At 47.5% G+C, this 18,795-nt stretch overlaps 8 protein-coding genes and 1 non-coding gene across 9 annotated transcripts; 4 read left to right on the plus strand and 5 right to left on the minus strand.

Annotated features, from left to right (window-relative positions):
• Positions 1-353: 353 nt before the first annotated feature.
• Positions 354-2,227, minus strand: FPOAC1_005535 (uncharacterized protein; the record flags this gene model as incomplete). Its single annotated transcript, XM_044850061.1, has 3 exons — positions 354-1,444; positions 1,497-1,818; positions 2,045-2,227. The coding sequence occupies 3 exons, from the start codon at positions 2,225-2,227 to the stop codon at positions 354-356; spliced, it is 1,596 nt and encodes a 531-aa protein (XP_044708771.1).
• An 867-nt stretch (positions 2,228-3,094) lies between these two features.
• On the plus strand, positions 3,095-4,340 carry FPOAC1_005536 (uncharacterized protein; the record flags this gene model as incomplete). Its single annotated transcript, XM_044850062.1, has 3 exons — positions 3,095-3,193; positions 3,249-3,798; positions 3,850-4,340. The coding sequence occupies 3 exons, from the start codon at positions 3,095-3,097 to the stop codon at positions 4,338-4,340; spliced, it is 1,140 nt and encodes a 379-aa protein (XP_044708772.1).
• Positions 4,341-5,597: 1,257 nt separating this feature from the next.
• On the plus strand, positions 5,598-6,005 carry FPOAC1_005537 (uncharacterized protein; the record flags this gene model as incomplete). The annotated part of the gene is made up of 2 exons (XM_044850063.1): positions 5,598-5,898; positions 5,959-6,005. The coding sequence occupies 2 exons, from the start codon at positions 5,598-5,600 to the stop codon at positions 6,003-6,005; spliced, it is 348 nt and encodes a 115-aa protein (XP_044708773.1).
• A 344-nt stretch (positions 6,006-6,349) lies between these two features.
• On the minus strand, positions 6,350-7,135 carry FPOAC1_005538 (uncharacterized protein; the record flags this gene model as incomplete). Its single annotated transcript, XM_044850064.1, has 1 exon — positions 6,350-7,135. The coding sequence occupies one exon, from the start codon at positions 7,133-7,135 to the stop codon at positions 6,350-6,352; it is 786 nt and encodes a 261-aa protein (XP_044708774.1).
• A 364-nt stretch (positions 7,136-7,499) lies between these two features.
• FPOAC1_005539 (uncharacterized protein) lies at positions 7,500-9,861 on the minus strand (the record flags this gene model as incomplete). Its single annotated transcript, XM_044850065.1, has 8 exons — positions 7,500-7,698; positions 7,746-7,898; positions 7,943-8,147; positions 8,194-8,480; positions 8,529-8,615; positions 8,664-9,455; positions 9,508-9,617; positions 9,667-9,861. The coding sequence occupies 8 exons, from the start codon at positions 9,859-9,861 to the stop codon at positions 7,500-7,502; spliced, it is 2,028 nt and encodes a 675-aa protein (XP_044708775.1).
• A 173-nt stretch (positions 9,862-10,034) lies between these two features.
• FPOAC1_005540 (uncharacterized protein) lies at positions 10,035-10,925 on the minus strand (the record flags this gene model as incomplete). Its single annotated transcript, XM_044850066.1, has 1 exon — positions 10,035-10,925. One exon carries the CDS (start codon positions 10,923-10,925, stop codon positions 10,035-10,037), a length of 891 nt encoding a protein of 296 aa, XP_044708776.1.
• A 691-nt stretch (positions 10,926-11,616) lies between these two features.
• On the plus strand, positions 11,617-11,706 carry FPOAC1_005541. The gene has a single exon. It is a non-coding gene; the product is annotated as a tRNA-Arg (tRNA).
• Positions 11,707-12,777: 1,071 nt separating this feature from the next.
• Positions 12,778-15,333, plus strand: FPOAC1_005542 (uncharacterized protein; the record flags this gene model as incomplete). The annotated part of the gene is made up of 1 exon (XM_044850067.1): positions 12,778-15,333. The coding sequence occupies one exon, from the start codon at positions 12,778-12,780 to the stop codon at positions 15,331-15,333; it is 2,556 nt and encodes an 851-aa protein (XP_044708777.1).
• A 233-nt stretch (positions 15,334-15,566) lies between these two features.
• On the minus strand, positions 15,567-18,420 carry FPOAC1_005543 (uncharacterized protein; the record flags this gene model as incomplete). Its single annotated transcript, XM_044850068.1, has 7 exons — positions 15,567-15,806; positions 15,870-16,112; positions 16,168-16,357; positions 16,404-16,511; positions 16,570-16,611; positions 16,660-16,933; positions 18,240-18,420. 7 exons carry the CDS (start codon positions 18,418-18,420, stop codon positions 15,567-15,569), a joined length of 1,278 nt encoding a protein of 425 aa, XP_044708778.1.
• Positions 18,421-18,795: the final 375 nt, after the last annotated feature.

Below are 18,795 nucleotides of genomic sequence, written 5' to 3' on the forward strand. Positions count from 1 at the left end.
ACATACACATTCCTTTTTCGTCCGACTGACTATGTTTTCTGGTCGACGTCGACACAGAACAAACTCAAAATAACACTTGAGACTTAGGGCATAGTTGTCGGCAACGTCTCTCGTTTCGTTAGGCTTTACAATTGCTCTTCCTATTCCGATAGAATAACATGTGCCACTGTACATATATCAAGCATTGCTAAATATGTTATACTGCAGGACTACCGAGGGTAACTTTAGCCTACGCAACGTATCCAAGTTGCGAAATAGCTAGCATTGGAATTAGAATGAGGAAGTCTATTGCCTTACCAAACAGTTATCCATCCATATCTTTTTATGCATATATATTTGAAGACAAAGAACAACTATAGACCCTTCCTACTACTCTGAAGCCACTCCTGCAGAACTCTCTGCGCAGCATCCAACCCTTCACGAACCACCTTGGCCGACTCCTCAGCCACTTGGTAGGCAGCTTCCGAAGCAGCAACAGCCTTCTTGGCCTCTTCAATCTCTCCATTGGTAGCCATCGAGACCGCTTCTTCAGCTCGTCGCGAAGCGGCGCCACCAGCCCAAGATGCTCTACGCTCCGCATCCTGGATTCCGGCGACGGTATCACTCAAGGACTTTGATGTATTGGAGGCCATCTCGGCGATGTACTCGGCGCTATGGCGCGCTGCTGCTTCTTGTCGTGCGGCATTTTCAGATCCTCTGACTGAAGCTTGTGCGGCTCGGAGAAAGCCCACCATCTCCCTCGCTCTATCATGGGCATTCTCGGCAGATTGTCGAAGGTAAGTGGCAAGTCGTTCATTTTCGGCCTTCTTCTTGTCATCCGGCTTCTCAGCATCTTCGCAAGCGACGGCTGCATCAATAACTCTTCGTGCTTTAATGATGGCGTCCTCAGCTGGGGCAGTAGCTTCTCCAAGCGCAGCCCAAGCTCGAGCAGCGCAATCGTAAAAGTCGGAGATTTTAACAGAGTTGGCATGTACCGCATCACGTCTTGCTTCAGCTGCAGCATTGATCATTTGTTCTTCGTACTTCCGCGCTATGATACCGGAGTCACGGGCTTCCTCAGCCGCCGCCTTAGCTCTAGCGGCGTTCTCGGAGACTGTCCATGTGATAGTGCGGACCTTTTCGCGGTACGACGAGTACATGTGCACCCATGTGCCGACAGTCACGCTAATTAGGCCGAAAATAACAATGGGGAGCAGTGACGGCGAAAAGAAGGGAAGAACAGCTGTGAGGGACCACCAGTTGAGGAGGAGCCAATATGTTTGGGCATGTTCAAGGTAGCAGAACCGAAGAGGCCCATAGATCTTACTGATGGGGGCAAAGAGGTACGCAAAGATGGATGTGACAATAGAGATGGCGATGAACAGATATTGTTCCCATGGTTCGAGAGGAAGGGAGACGTTGTAGTATACGGACAGATGATAAGCCAGGGCAAGTAACGAGCCAACTGGATAGTTGAAGGTCAGTAACTAATACTTTTGGGTATGAATCAATCCCACCTTTCAGATAAGTCCCAACACTAGTAGAGACAGTCTTTAAAGCATAGAACGGTCCCAGCAGTGAAGACCATGTGCTGTCATTGTTCTCTTGGCCATTTGGCAATGACCAGATAGCACCAAAGTATAGTGCAACGATGAGGACAAGTGGATTGGACAATTGGGATATAATCAGGCTTTGTACATCGGGAAAAATCGGTGTCTGGTTAAATACAAGGGCAATGAAGATGATAGTCTTGAAGTGAGGTGCAATTACTCTTGACAGAGATTCCAAAGCGGGAAACAATTCCTCACCAGCAGTTTGTGCAGACATGGCTAGAATTGTCTAAACTGGTAAGAGGTTTGATGTTATCAGAGACGATACGGGGGAAGAATTAAGGATTTATAACACAGGCCTTGGCCAGAAAGTGAGGCTTGCAGAGCCCAATATGCATGTATATGTATGCACAGTTACGTGTATAAAACAGTGCCTTACTTTACTGGTCCAATAGTCTCCGCGTTCTGCTTGGGAGCGGGCCTCTGGGGAAATACATTCTCCCACAGAATCTTACGTTGCGTTCGATTTGCTTCGATTCGCGAATGATTCGCGATGTTATTCCAAGTCTGATCCATGTCGTCGGGCTCTGAATTTCTGTGACGCGGCCTGACTCAGTGGGGATGGCCTCATTGTGCCACCAGCTGCCACGTCGGCAGGCCTCAGCCTGAATCTTGTTATGTAGTGGTCTAGCATTCATCTTCTGACATCATTGTTCCGTGCATAATTGTGCTCTGACCTCCTCCTATGGGCCAATTGAGGTTCCGACGGCTTCTTATGCCAAATGCGGCACCTGCTCGCGATTTTTAAGGACATTTGTCTCGACCAGTACTTGATACCGTCTGCTTGGCACGAAATTGTGGCCATCCTCATGATGCCTCGTTATGCCTTTATCACAAGTCCAAATTTGGTTTAGTTACAGCATGATACCCAGATTCTGCCACAACTTTAAGGTTTCTTATCAGATAGTACCAAGGAGAAGGTCCAAGCGATGGAATAATTAAAGCATCGTTTTAATTCGCCAATGTAAATTTTGTTTCCAAGTATCAGCTGCCTACAGTACCTACCTTAGTACCAAGACTAAGGTAGTTTGTGGTTCGATTATCAATTAAAGCTTACTAAATTTCTACTTCCAGTGTAGATAGCTCTGCGGGGTAATGTTTTGAAGGAAGGTCCAGGCGATGCTCAGAATCCATATCCTTTCCAAGACACCCTCACTCAGAAAGACATGAATTGCAATCCTCTTCTTCTTCTTTGAACAAAAAATAGTATCGCCCATACTATTTTATTTCTTGCGTATTTTCTCGCGGCAATAGTTATCCCAGCCAACATGGCTACACCAATACCCACGTTAAACAAAGGCTCGTCAATTCTCATCATTGGATCGTGAGTGTCAAACTTGGTTATTACACGAAGTGTCTACAGGCTGATAACTTGGTATCAAAGAGGCACTTTTGGTATTAGCACGGCTTATCACCTATGCAAGCGAGGCTATACGAATGTCACTTGTATTGATCGTCACCCATGGCCCAGTCTAGACTCTGCCGGCCACGACTTGAACAAAATCATGCGAACGGAATATGACGAGCCATTATATACTAATCTAGCATTGGAAGCCCTCGAGGCCTGGAGAGATCCTCAATGGAAAGGCATTCACTTCGAAACTGTATGTAGTAAACGACCTGACCCTGTCTCAATGATTTGCAGCTAACACGCACAAGGGACTCATCACTACCACAATGGGTGACAAAAAGGCAGAGAAGTTTCTCGAAAAGTCTTATGAAAATCTGAAGAGGGAGGGGAAGGCCACCAAGCTTGAGTTGATCCAGGGCGGAAACCAAATCGTAAAGCATGTGCCACAACTTAAAAATGCAGTTGGTATTGAGAACTGGAAAGGTCTTTACAATAGCTTTGGTGGTTGGGTCCATGCTCGAAAGGCCCTTGAGCATTGGGCAGGGGAAGCAGAGAAGATGGGTACCAAATTTGTCTCTGGCCCTCAAGGTACAATGACAGGTTTAGAGTTGGATGCCTCTGGTGTTATGGTTGGAGTCCGAGTCGCTTCTGGCCATATCCACCAGGCTGATCACTATATTCTGAGCACTGGGGCTGCGTCTCCCCAGCTTGTTCCGGAGTTGTCGAAGCAGCTGTGGTCGAAGTGCTGGACTTTGGCTCACATTCAACTCACCGAGGAGGAAGCTGCCGAGTGGAGGGGAGTGCCAGTGATTTATAACTATGAACTGGGCTTCATGTTTGAGCCAGATCCAGATACTAGTAAGTCTAACGGAATCTCTATTTTGGCACGTCAACTGACAAGAAATACAGATCGCATCAAGATCTGCGACAACAACCCCGGCTACCAATATCGAAAAGGTATTTACACTGACGAACATGGCAAGGCAACACATTACTCGATTCCTCGCTACTCCAGTGATCACCCTCAAGATGGCATCCCTCTCGAGGCCGAACTTGCGATTAGGAAGTTCATCCAGACGTTGATGCCGCAGTTCTCTGATAGACCTTTGCTCGACGCACGCGTTTGTTGGTGTACTGATTCTCCAGATGCTCACTGGTTAATCGACAGGCATCCCAAGCACGATCGCCTACTTTTAGCGACGGGTGACTCTGGCCATGCGTTCAAAATGTTTCCCGTTATTGGTCGGTACATTGCCGATGCATTGGAGGGTCTTCCTTCGGGTTTGAGGAAGGAGTGGGCTTATGGTGGGAGGGTCGCGAAGGCTGCGTCCCATCGCCCAGATACAGAGATCAAGGATTTAAGGAAAGTGTTGAACATCGATTCAGAGGCTAAGCTATAGCTGAGCTCATGGAACACCCGGTAATAGAGTTACATAAGTGTTGGATATAGGTATATGTTTTTATTGTGTTTTATTATTTCATCTCTGCATAATAATGAGCCTCCATTCCTTAGATTTTGTTTGTTGTATCTATGTTCTTCATCCTTTTGTCGTGAAGAGAAAGGATCGTCCTCGAAACTACTCATCCTAATTAGCTCGTGAACTCACACAAACATCGCGTAAACAAACTTACAATGTGTTACCGAATCCATCTTGGCACACGCTTCTTCCTTGTACCTCACTGCATGTTGAACCTTCAAGAACAAGACGTCCTCCTGGTCCTCGAACAATGGGGGTAGGAGCAGCTGAGGCCACTGAAATGAGTGAGATTAAAGCAATGGAGAAGAACTTCATTGTGAAAGTGGTAGTGAGGCCGGCTCACAAGTGTAGGAATGCGTTATTAAAAGGGTGTGCTCCGAGAAGAATGAAGATGGGTACTGTAATTTATGGTTGTGAGTAAGTCTAAAGGTTTAAATATCGGAGAATTCGTCTTAATGGTTCGTGATATTGAAACTGGAGTCGTGTTTTGAAACATTATTCAGACATCTTTTTAGTTTCAGATTTTCGTAACAATCTCCAGGCTCGGTAATAAAGAAAGCTCCACGAATAATGATTGGCCGCGTATGGGGCCAGAAACGATCAAACACAAAGTGGATGGTAAACAATTATGCATTTTTTAGTCCTCCTACATGGATCGCGTGATGATGTTGTACCGCTAGCATGAGAAGCACAACATTGGGCCTTCTTACTCGGCCTAACAGCTGACCAAAACATTCGCTTCGGTAACTGAAATCGTACATAGTTTCGTAGATTATTTTTTATCTCGAAACATCCCAGATGTGGTGTTGATAGAGACGATCTTTGCTCGGCTACTTCCGATGGTTACAAACTCATGTACATGGGTCCCAATCCTCGGCAAATGTATATTCCATTTTGGTTACCATGAAATAAAGAAGGAGAAAAGGTCACAGTTTTTGTTATCTGTGGAATCTATCTTGAGTCTGCAGTTGGTGACATCAGGTTTACTTTCATATTAGCTAGACTAGGTAGACCAGAGTCCCACGTTAGTCCTACGTCACCATCTTAACTACGTCATCCAAGACGACATGTCGATCAAGCTACGACAAGATATAAAGTGAACCTCAGCCAAGCCCTCAGTTACATTGCACTCACATAAACAACCAATTGTCTCAATATCACACATAAATTCAATCCAACATGTCTAAACTCGTCGACGATGTCAAGTCTGGCCTCAAAGGCATTCGTGGAGCTGGCGACGCCCTCCGAGGCGAAGTCCTCAACGCCACTGACCAAGCCTTTGACACGGATCCCAACCACCCCAAGACACTCAACAAAGAGGCCGATAGCAAGGTTATCGCCGAAAAGGGAAAGCAAGATATGAGAGGCGCTGATAACATGATTGCGCGTCGTGAGTGGGAGCACAAGGGCGTCGAACCTCCCGCCCATGTTGGGCACAGAGAGCATGAGAGGCCGAATGATGGTCTTAACAGAGAACCTGGTACGATTTTACCCGGTGAAACGACTACCTATGGAAATGGAAGGACTGAAGGAGATGCAGTAAGGGAAGCTGGGGCGCATGTTCCTGGTGAGCAAAGGTTGGCGTGAGGAATGTGAACGAACCAAGGTGAATATCTCACTTCCCACATCTTTCTACCATGGCTCACTAATCTTTTTCTTCAGTTCAACATCTCATCTGGCCAAATTATATAACGATACCCACGAGAAAGGAAGAAACTATCATAAGGTTAGCATATGCTATAGTTGCAAATAAAAACTACCTCATCTACTAAAGAGCTTTTCGGATCTTAAGGCATTGTAACGAAATGAACGTAGTATGCTTCGGAAGCAGTATATTGTCTTATGAATCCAGCGACCCTATGAGTAGTATACATGCGACACACATTTATCATCTACATGTTCTAGTCCCGTTGTCCATCCTTATACATCGTCTACTTCTTGTATCCCTTCTCAGCCCCTTCGTATTTCTCCCCAAACGTTTCAAACCACTTATCAATTGCGTCTGCTCCCATTCCGGCACTAATCGTCTCGTCGCCTCTCTCGAACTTGGGTGTGATCTCATCCATAAACTCCTCTACTGTCAATGTTTGAGGTGAATACTCCTTCTTGTTATCGTCGGGGTTTTCGCGCTCACGGTGCAAGTCAGTAGCAACCATGGGCGGAGCAAGCTCAACAACACGAATATTGGTATCCCTTAGCTGCGTGCGCAGATTCATAGACCAGAAGTGCAGCCAAGCCTTGGTGCCGTTGTAAACCGGATTGATGATGGAGAAGGGGATGAAACCCAGCACGCTTGAAACATTCATGATCAGGGCGTTGGGTTTCTCTTTGAAGTGAGGGATGAGGTTGAGAGCGAGATGCATAGGTCCACGGATGTTGATGTCAATTTCCTGATCAGCCTTTTGGAGGAAATCGTCATCCTTGAGGACTTCGATGGGGCGCTGGACACCGGCATTGTTGATCAGACAGTCGAGTTCTGGGTGTTCGCTGGTGATCTTCTTCACAAAGGCAGGAATGTCGGATGTTTTACCCGTATCGAGAATGTAATATCCTGCAGCACCGATTTCCTTGGCTGTTGGCTTGAGGTTTGATTCTGTTCGGCCAGCGATGAGAACCTTTTTGCCCTTGGAGATAAGATACTCAGCCAATGCACGGCCGATACCACCTCCTCCGCCAGTGACAACAGCACATTGGAAAGCAAGTGAATCTTGTGTCATTTTGCAGTATTTAACAAGTCAAATGGAACAGTAGGGTTATGTTCTTGTAGAAAGCGAGAATTAGTATCCATTTGTCAGTATATATAGGTAGTGGAAACTGGAACTTTGTACTGGGGAAATCATCGCGTCATCAGAGGCGCTACGTATCAAAACCCGTGGATCTTCGGACTCAATGACAGAGAGCCGATAAACCCGGATGAAACCATAAATAAAAATTGATAATGACGTAAATTAATTATCATTTTAGCAACATGAAAACGTGGTTATTTTGCAGCATCCTCTGAACGTAAGACGCATATTAAATGGTGTGGGTTTCTGTCAGCACCTAAACTCCTCCACAACTCCGTAAAAGCTCGCAATAGTCTCAATTTTTCCCAATATCTTCGCAGAGAATTTTGGCAATCTTAAAGTCCTGCTCAATAGCTGGACTGTAAAATGAGCATGCTTCGAGATATCCCAAAGCAAAGGTGGTCCACCTCTTGTCCACATCAGACACGATGTCACGGATGTAAGGGTACGGTGATACACTTAACGCGAACACGACGCAGATCTGGCCGAATATTCTAAATAATAAGTAAAAGTTCCATAACGCAGAACGAGGAGATCTTACTGGCAGCACACGAAAAACTTGAGGGGGTTGCAACTTCTCATCGAGTCGGTAACTTGGATGACGGAAGACCATGCCAACACGGCACTTATGGCATCGCGGCATTTTCGAAGATGGCCTTCGGTGAGTGAAGATGGCCTTTCCAAAGCGCGGTGTCTTATCAAGTCAGCATTTGTGCATAATTGAGGAAGTATACTCACAGTAGAGGTCGACCGATGTGATATCTTGCGACAAAGTATCGGGCATGCAACCAAGCGGTTACTAGCGCATCAGAAGGAGATTCAGCGTTCGTCAAAGGTGACTTTGGGTCGAACTGCAGCATAGGCGGCAACCTTTCTCTCCATTGTTCCAGCTGACGAATGAGTTCATCCTCAACGGGCTCAGGCGGATAATCAGCCGTTGGATCTAATCCTGTAAGCATATGCCTCTGCATTCTTCACCCTGTACTTACTGAAGTGAAATAAGCTGTTCCGTGCTCTTGTCAAAATAAGACGATGCGCAAGTTGCGATAGAAAGTGATAGTGGAAAAACGGGTCATCGCCAGGGTAGCGGAATGAGCCAAAGGAGGCAATGTCCCGTGCAGAAATGAACTTTGGCAGAGCGATATGCTCTTCTAGTTGAAGGCAGTTACTGGGCGGGAGATTCAGTTCTTGTGAGAGGACGGCTTCGAACATGCTTGTTATCCAGAAGAGACGGGATTGCATATCGAGCATCCACTCGTCTCGGTCTCTTGATACACTATCACGATCAGCTTTATTCTCATCACTGACCAGGCGTCTGTATTACTTGTTCCAGAAGTATGCACTGCATGCACTTGCCTTGGTCAGCATTGCCCACCAGTCCACTGGTCGAAGAGCTTCTGCATAAAACAACCTACCACTCGTTAGTCTCGAGGATTCAGGCCGGATTGAATCAACATACCCCGACAAAAGATAGAATTGGCACGCCTGGAGATCCTGCTCACACATCAAAAATCCAAATCTTTTTCTTGCTTCGTTGAAAAAGTCTAGCCCAGGCATTTCTTCATCCTGGCCACTGCCAAAATTGGGATAAGGACTGGATGCAGGTGTCGGCAGAAAACCCGCTTCTCGCATGGCTCTTTGTCCCATCAGTCCCAATGCCATAACCACAAGAACTATACAACTTTCGATGCAAATGCCAAAGTTGCCGTCAATGGCTACACCCAGTGTCCGCTGAAAATATGTCTTCTGGTCCAAGATAGGCGTTGCAAGATTGAATGTTGTGAAATAGACATCAGACAACTCCTTCAATGTTGCGATACTCAGTTTAGAAAGCCAGTCAGGAGACATATCTGCAGACGTCGCATGCGGCAGTTTTGGTCTCGCAGCTTCCAAGCGCGTCGAATACACTGCGCCGTTCATCTGACACATCAGCTTCACAGATTCAGGGAGCGCAGCTTGTAGAGCAGGCCAGAAGAGGACTTGGTGCGCGCTGAAGGATATTGCTGGGCTAGGATCGTTTGTTGCTGCAGAAGGAGACTCAACAACTGTGTCGCGACGTTGAAGCAGAAACGAAGGTACGCCGAGAACCTCACTTGAGTTGGCGGGAGATTTTGGGTTGAAGGGACGGAGAGCTGTAGAGAGGATACGAGCAGCTTCTGGAGGATTGGAAGAGTCTTGCTTTTTTCCATCGTCAATTTTACCCTCGATACGACGGAGAATGTTAACGATCATTCCCAGCGATGCTTCGTTTCTGCTAATGTTAGCGTATTGCGGCTCTATGAAGAGTAAACACATAAACTTACCGCGTCGCTTTCCGCTGAGTAAATTTGCACTGAATACCGAGAGACTTGCAGAGTCCACATGGGAAATCTTCATCACATCTTGTTTTCTTTTGGCGACAGTATTCGCATGCCTACATGATACTGTCAGACTGAGTCAGACAATTCTTATGGAGATGTTACCTGTCTCGCGATGAAGCCGCGCTGTCGTTTAGAAGGAGGCCCTTCATCAGAGGCATGTGCCTCGAGAGCAGGACTGCTCTCTTCTCTTTCTGCCATGCAATTTCGATTTCTCTGTAGTGTTCTAGTTCTTGGCGATGGTTGAGATGACCGGGGAAGGATGATAAACTCCGGATGGTCCACGTGCAGGAATTTCATGATGCTTCGTTAGATACATATTACGCTTAAGAGGATTTGGTCGTACTCAAACAGCGACGCGACATCTCACAACAATACACAAGTGCCAGACTGTATGAACATTCTCAATTGTATAATAAAGCAATAATTCATTGTTTTTGTTTTATTTGATCATTCGCAAAATACATTCAAGTCTATGCCTTTGTCGCAACAACAAACAATCTGGGAAATGGCAAAAGAACCTTTCCATCATTCTGCGCCCTATAAGCCTTCTTCAGCTTCCCCAGATAAGTCTCAATGTATTCTTTTTTCGCCTTTTCGTCAAGCGGGTCAACATAAGGACGAAGACCTGTGCCTTTGACCCATTCCACGATGCCCTCGTGATTGTCCATCACGTGCATGTATGTCGTCTGCCAGATGTCAAGATCTGCACAGAGAGGCTTAAGGCCATCCCAGATCTCTGTTGGCGAAGGGAACTGGTCACGGGAGATATTGGCGCGCTTAAGTGTCTCGGACCAGGGTTTGTTGGGCATGTCAGCCACTTCGCGCATCGAAGCGTGGCTGGGCTCATCAAGGTTGTAGGGGATCTGGAATGCGAGACTTCCACCCGGCGCGAGATGATCCAGAAGTCGTGTAACAATCTCGATGCGTTTTCCATTGGGCAGCCACTGAAACACAGCGTTGGAAAAAAGCACATCGACAGGGGCGTCAGGCTTGAAGGATTGCAGATCAGCAACCTCAAAATCCACGTTCGGCAAGGTTTCCTTGGCCTTCCTGATCATGTCTGGGGATGTATCAAAGCCCGAGACCTTTGCGTTGGGATATCGCTCTACTAACACAGCGGTCGAGTTACCAGGTCCACAACCAATGTCCACGACGCGCTTGGGCGACAGGTTGGGCACGTGAGCCAAGAGATCTATGGAGGGTCTTGTGCGATCTTTGAGAAACTTGGAGTACTGGTCTGCGGACCACGTATCCTTGCTGGCTTGTGCCATTGTGGCGGAGAAGTATGTTTTTGATATTGGCTGGTGTCGCGTGAGGGAATGGGAAAGATGACGTCGTGATAGTGAAGCGACGCGAGACATTGTTGGTGATTATCTGAGTAAGACTAAGATACCAGGGTTTTGTGCGGTATCAGATCCCGTATAGTGGCAGGGACTTTGGTATTTATACTTACCAACCAGTATTTTCATGGCTAATATGACCACAGCAAGGGAGGCTACTCGGCAAGACGATGATGTCTTGGTTAGCAGGTGACGGATCTGGCCGAGTCGGAGTCCGAAGGTCTCGTCCGAGTGAGCGGGACCGACTCGGCTAAGTGTCGGTCTTTCGGTGGTATAGTCGGCGAACGGCACGACGACCATGTTAGTATCACGGCAATTGTCGAGCATTGATATATTCAGTTTGATATGTACAAACTGTGAAAGTTTTTCCGGCATAGGTATGAGATAAATTGATGGATTTTGACCGACTGATAGAAGTTCTCAAATATTGACCAAGGTTGATGGAAAGGATGTAGTTGTTTGCACCTTGGAGTGATTAAAAACTGCCGCTTATTTTGAAAGAATGATACCAGAGGAGACCAACCCACGGTAAACATAAATATGAAATCAATTTATACAAAGATAGCAAGAATACATCTTATATTGCCACAGAATGAAGAAAGAGACAATGTTCTTCAATTGCTATCCACCTACCCTGGACTAAAGACTCAACGCAGACGGAGCATCCAGGAACAACACACCTCGTAGAAGCGAGCCAATCATCAATGGTTCCGGCCGCGTGGCCTAATGGCTAAGGCGCTAGATTTCGGTCTCCAGCAACTGAACTCTCTAGAGATTCCAGGTTCGAATCCTGGCGTGGTCGATAATTAGCTGGCATCATGTTTTTGTTATTCTTGCCAACTTCTTTTTAACGGAGGACACCGAAGCACAGATATAAGTAATGCGTATACGTAAAAAGCACAACAACAATACTTGCAATCATTTTTACTATATGCTTCAGTTGCATTAAAAGAATGATGCAATTTTTATCTACATTACTAATTATTAATCCTTTTTAAGGGTCTATTTATGCATTTTCTCCATTTCTCCACCACTAACCGATTCAGTTAGTTTGTACCAGGAACTCGGTAGCTGAACAAGACATACACTACCGTTGACGCTATCGAATAGCTCAAGTGGGTGATCTGGTTCGAGACCGTCGAACGACATGTCACTGTTTGGCTAACCGTGCAGGCTGAAATTAGGAGTCAAAAAGACAGAGCGAATAGGAAAGCAATTTGATCATACTCACTAAGCCTTGAGTCGTGGCAACAAGACACGAGTCTTCGTATGCCACGTGAACTTGCTGAAGGAAGGATTATTCCATCGAGAACGGGGAAAGCATGTATCATAGATCTCTCTGACTGCCGAAAATCCCTGCAACAAAACACTCCATAGTCTTCAGGCATATCAAACCACTATCCTCTGATACTCCACGCTTCACGATTATTACACTGTAGATAATCTTGGACATTTTGGCCACGATCTCTCAACCTCTTGTGCACTTCTCATCTCACTCTCTTTTTGATGACATGCGATGTCAAATTAAAGGTCCATTTAAATCATCAATAAGTCAGGTACCGAAACACTAGGACTGCCAATAGCCCTACAGACCGGCCGAAGAGGCGTTGGCTGAACACCCTCAAAGTAGTTGGCACTGCGCCACGCCAGAGTACACTATCGAACGCCTCTCAGTTTCCACAACACCAAGAAGACAAAGCAACGATAAGGGTGAGAGAGTCAAAACAAGTCATGATGGATGCTTCGTCAAAGTACAAAAGGAATGGATTGAGCTGCACTTCTCAAAACTTTTCCCTCACCCTCAACCGCCCAACTCGGTCAGACATTCGTTTCCCCCTCTCTTTGTTTGGTTTTATCCAACATTCCGCTCACTATGCGATCTTTCGTTGCCTTTGCGGCTTTGGCCCTTTCAGCTGCTGATCTGGCTTCTGCCGGTCCCTGCAAGCCTCGTCCTACCACCACAGCCGACACAACTACCTTGGCTACCACGGCTGACACGGCCACCTTGGTTCCTACCGCCACAACCGAGACTTCTGCTAGTGATGCTGATGCTACCACTCTACCCGAGCCTCCCACCAACCAGCCCATTGTGAACTCCTGCAAGGGTGGTGGCATGACTGACCTCACTGTCTTCAACCTTCAGGGCGACGTTAAGGCCAATGGAGATGACGGCTACACCGCTGATGGAAGTCAAGATCATGCTTGTGCTCAGCTTTCGGCCCAGTCTACTGGCGGAACTCGCAAGCGTCAGGATGCTGGTGAGGTCGCTGCCATTGGGCAGGATCTCTCCGGTCTGAACACTCGCACCAAGTACACCGTTCAATTCTATTACCGTGTTGCTACCCCCCCTACTGGTGACACTGACTGTAGTATCGAGGCATACATCGGTAATCTTCGATTCTTCGACGCTGGTATCTTTGCCAACGGCGCTAGCCCCGGCTACAACCAGGTCCTTGTCTCCACCAGTGTCCCTGCCGCTCAGGGTGAGCTGAACATCAAGACTACATGCACCAATGGCGGCTCTGCTTCTGTTCTCGTCGACTCCATCTTCATGTCCAACCAGGTCACTCCTGAGAATATTGACAACTACCGCCTTGACTTTGGTGATGGTCAGATTCGTGAGCCCGCCAACCAGCCTGCTACCACTGTCGGTACCCAAGCTCCCGCTACTACTCAAGATGGTGCTGCTACTGGTACCGAGGATGCTGAGGCTACTACCACTGCCGCTGGCGGAAACGGCAACAACTCTGCTCAGCCCACCACTACTGGCCAAGATGGTGAAGAGACCTCTCAACCCACCCAGGGTAGTGGTTCCCAGTCTACCACTAGCGCTGCTGGAAATGATAATGATGCCACCACCCAGACTCAAGGCTCTGGCTCTCAACCCACAAGTGCCACTCAGGGCTCTGGCTCTGACGCCACAACCGAGACTCAGGGATCCGGCTCCCAACCTACCACTGCTACTCAGGGTACTGGCTCCGATACTACCAGCGTGACTCAGGGCTCAGGCTCCCAACCTACAAGTGCCAGCCAAGGCTCTGATGCTACAACCCAGACCCAAGGATCTGGATCTCAGCCTACCACTGTTACTCAGGGCTCTGACGCTACCACAGCTAGCGGTGACTCTACTGAGACCAAGACCGATAGTGCCGAGACAAAGACTAGCGATGCCGCCTCAGAGCAGACTCAGAGCTCTGATGCTGAGACGCGCACCAACACTGCTGGTTCCGACCAGACCCAGACCCAGACTGCTTCCTCTCAGGGTACCCAGTCTAGTGCACCCGCGTCTGAGCAGACTGAAGCCACTTCTGTTGCTACAACCACTGCCCCTGTTGACGCCGAGTCTACTACCGCCCCTGTTGCCGCCGAGTCTACTACTGCCTCTGTTGACGCTCAGTCCACTACTGCCCCCGCTGGCACTGACTCTACCTCTGTCGCTGTTGTTGATGAGGCTGCTACCACTACCACTGCTACTACTGGTAACGAGTCTACTTCTGCCCCGGTTGATGAATCTGCCACTACCACCACTGCCCCTGCTGACTCAGAGTCTACTACTGCCCCTGTTGACTCAGAGTCTACCACCGCCCCCGCTGGCACTGACTCTACCTCTATCGCTGTTGATGAGTCTGCAACTACAACCACTGCTCCTGCTGACTCCGAGTCAACCTCCGCTTCCGTTAGTGAGTCTGTTGCCACCACTACTGCCACCTCTGGTGCTGAGTCTGCCACTACCACCGATGCCTCTGTTACCGAGTCTGCTACCTCAACCGATGCCTCTGTTGTAAGTGAGTCTCTCATTACCACCACTACAACTGCTGGTACCGAGTCTACTTCCGCTCCTGTAATCAGCGAGTCCTCAGCTACTAGCTCCAGCACTCCTGATGAAACCACCACCTCCTCTTCCTCCGAGGCCACTCAGGCCTTCGTTGCTCGCGCTGAGCCTGCTCGCACCAAGTGTGTCGACGGCAGCAACGCTGTTGAGAACGGTAACTTCGATAACGCCGCTGCTGAATGGACCTTTGCCGGAAGTGCTGTTGCTGTTGATGATGAGGGACTTGGCCCCAGGGCCCACACCATCGGCTCCTACGGCGTTGGGTTCACCGGACCCGACAGCGGCTCTTTCAGTCAGACCATCAGTGGCCTCGAAGTTGGCGAGAGGTACTACCTCAGCTACGCCTACTACGTCGCCACCGGTGATAGCCCCTCCGAGAATGATTGTTCGATCAAGGTCACCTTCGGCACTGACGAGGTTGAGTCTTTCGATCCTGTCCAGGATTCTGAGGCCCGTGACGGATACCGCAACCGCATCTACCAAGTCTCTCCCAGTTCCGAGGACAGCGAGCTCTCGTTTGAGCTTAGCTGCAACAACAATCCTGACACCTTCAATCTCATGATGGACGACATCTACCTTGTCCGCTGCGACGAGTAAAAAAATCCTCCCAGGGGATGAAATGAATTAGTATTAGGCATTCTTAAACTTCATTGTACTTAATTTATACTTTTAATGATCCTCAATCAAATGAACAAACTGTTCACATGGTTGTTTCGGTGGCGTTTGTATGTGGTTTGAGGTTTTGTTCACTTTACAAATGCAGAAATCTGAATCAAAGTGGTATATATTTGCCCCTATGCACTATAGCCGGTATAACCTCAAAGAAGCCATCAGCCACTCATTGGCTTTCTTGCCCAGACGGTCTTCAACTTGATCCATGGGTGGTGGTTCTTTCTGTCCCGGATCTCTTTTCGGAACTTGGCGATGTAGACGTGCACTTCTTCATTGGTCCAACCCAAAGTGTTGGCCACGAAAAGAACAAGGCCTTCCGTGTCTTGTGTGCTGAAGAGCTCTCCAAATTGACCAATCTCTTTCAGATGAGGGTCTTTGGGAAAGGGGTTCAGGGGAAGCTGAGAGAAAAAAAATGTTAGCTTGAGAGAGTAATGTTGTAGGTGAGAGTGGAGGGAAATTACCTTGGAATTCCATTGCTGAATGTCAGTAAAACCAGCATTCTCAACACCCTTTCTCTGAAGGTCGTCGGCAACAACGGTAAACGTGTTACCGATTACCTTGGATGCCTTGATGAAAGTAGGACCCCACTGACCCATGGCAGAGTCTAGTTTCACGCTGTCATCGTCGCTTTCAATAGTAGGCGAGGCTTCATAGGTCTCGACCCAGCCACCAGGCTTGAGGACCTTGTAGGCTTGTTCGAGGAGCTTGTTAAAGTTAATATCGTGATGGGGAGTCGCGAAAATAACAGGGGCTGCTTACTTGGTTCCAGTCAGGGATACATCCAACTAGATATCGCAGGTGTACGTAGTCGAAGCTCTCGGGAGCAAAAGTCCAATCTTGATTGCAGTCTTCGATTTCGAACTTCAAATTCGGTGGTACCCAGGAAGGCTGGATAGGCGAGATATCGGTTCCAATGACCTCGCAGCCGGGGAACTTGTCGGCAAAGTCACTGTTTGATTAGATTTGAATATTACAGATCTCTCGGTGTCGCTTACATGGCCCAAATTCCTGTTCCGCAGCCAATATCCAGAGCTTTCTGGATGTCCTTTTCTAGCGGAGCTAAATGCAGTTCGCCGTCTTGCGCAAGTGTAAACATGTGGTGCCTAGAGTAGTTATTAGATACTGAGTACGTATGGTCGGTGTAAAAGGGAGGGAACCTACGCAATGTCCATGGCCTCGCTTTGACGTTCATCGTTTGAACCCCTACAAATATGATTAGTTCAGAAATCTCTGTTAGCTAATTAGATGTACCAGTAAGCCGCATTTCCTCTTTCGCTGTGGTAGGTTCTGCCGTTGATAGTGCGATAGTGGAGAATGCTGGAAGTGATAGAAGCCGTAGAGCTTTCGGCATCGGCTCCCAGTCCTGGATCAATCTCATCGTCCTCTTCTTCAGTATCGACCTCAATTGTTTGCGTAGCAGTTGGAACACTCCTTTGACTAGTCGGCGATCGAGGCGCCGACCTCTGACTCTTGGGGCTGCTGGCGGTCATCTCGATAGCGACGATATGCAGAAATCGATGAAGCGCTATGCGAAGGGGAAACAAAAAAAGCAAATACGGGGTAATTGGCCAGGGCTTGAAAGGGTCTTTATTATGTGTCGTAAAACCCATCCCTGGCATTTAACTAGTCTACTGGCTCACATGCTATGGTGATATGACCCGGACATGGTACAGCAACGTCACATTGCACAATGTTCAGTTGTCCAACGCGACACAAAATGAGGGAAAATGTCGCGAACCACTCGGAAGAGGTAATTAAGCGACGAGACCAGCCCATTCGGAGTGGGATTAAATGGGGGCCAGCTTGTCAAAAGATGCCACGAAACATGGAACCCCACCGCTATAGTCAGGGATCTGCACTGCAGGACGGGTTTGTGCGACGGGTTGAGCCTAATTCTGACAGAAAATCACTAAAGCTCTTTAGAATTGGAATGGTTCGACTGTCAAAAGATGCCGAGATGCATTAGCGTGAACAAGCTTTGTGGCGCATCTAATTAATGAGTGAGGATCCTTTCCGTTGAAGAATGGAATTAATTGCATGTTGGTCCGACGCTCGAGCTAACAAGTACTCAGACCTTGTCTTGTAATGTGATGACACTCAACCAACTGCATATCACCTGGCATATCCGTGCATGGTTGTGTATCCTCCCTCGCATTACTGTACACATTTAATACACATTCCATTTGGAACTAGAATCCTTGGCAAGAGAACTAACAATTACGCTACCTCGGCAATTAACACTCTTCCATAACATTCATTCATACGCATTTGTAATACCAAGACTAATGGACTTTCTTGAGCGTCAGTGTCATCTCGGTACTCACAACACCACCCACCTTTAATCCGCGGGACTGTCGGCAAATGCTCCACTTAACAATGAACCCGACACACTCGGAATCCCAAATATCACCGTGCCAACAAGCTGAGACTATCATTTTCCAAAAAGGAGAGCGGTAGAAGCCAATGATAATAGTACTGCCTACACTGTGCGTGGGAGAGCTAGTCGAGTTAGTTAGCCTGCGATAGGAATTGTTTCTATATAAAGTCGGAGCTGGAAAGCACATGCTTGTGAGAGCAACCAGGCGCATACTTGAATAAGCTGAAATTATGATTAGACCAGGTTTGGTGCTATGCGGGTATCTAATACTAACGTTGTCTATCGACTATGTTCCGTTGCACTTGCGAAATGGTTATCGAGTGTCTGGTTCAGTTTACGCACTAGTCTAGGTATAGTTGCTTCCATGTAGGAGTCGCTCTCTGTTGAAGTATGTAATCCTCAGTTACCACCACTAGTATGATCATCCTTTTTGTTTCCAACACTCCTAGCATACGGAGAATATCCCTTAGCCCAACAAGGTCTTCAGTGTCGCTCGTAAATCTGAGCAATCGGCCCCTGATATCCCATTCTACCTTTCCTTCACCATAGATCATGTCGAGTGCTGGAGTAAGCTTCCAGTAGTTTGAAATCTCGTATCTGTCGAGATAATATTCGTATCCAATGCAAACCAACATTTTGGAAGAGTAGACTATGAAGAGGAAACTAGCGGTGGTCTTTGTAGTTTATAGGCTGTTGATTTGCGCTGAAGCTTGGGGATGAGATTGTAAGCAATGACAGGATGCCAAACCAATATAAAAAGACCATGAATAGGCTTTTGAACAGGGAATTTGAGGAGATGGACTGCGTGGTAGCTATTCGCTGTATTTGTTGCGTCTGTTTCGCTGCTCGACTCTTGCTGACGTGCAAGTGACGACTGTCCATCGTGAGTAAGTCCCAAAGAATTTGACCTCGAATTAAGGTAATGTTGGTCAGGGACATGATCTACACCTAATAAGAACGTGACATTTGCAAGAAACGATCCAAGGAAGCGAGTAGCGGTCCCCGGAAAT

Source organism: Fusarium poae, chromosome 2, assembly GCF_019609905.1.
Source record: "Fusarium poae strain DAOMC 252244 chromosome 2, whole genome shotgun sequence".
Taxonomy (NCBI): Eukaryota; Fungi; Ascomycota; class Sordariomycetes; order Hypocreales; family Nectriaceae; genus Fusarium; species Fusarium poae.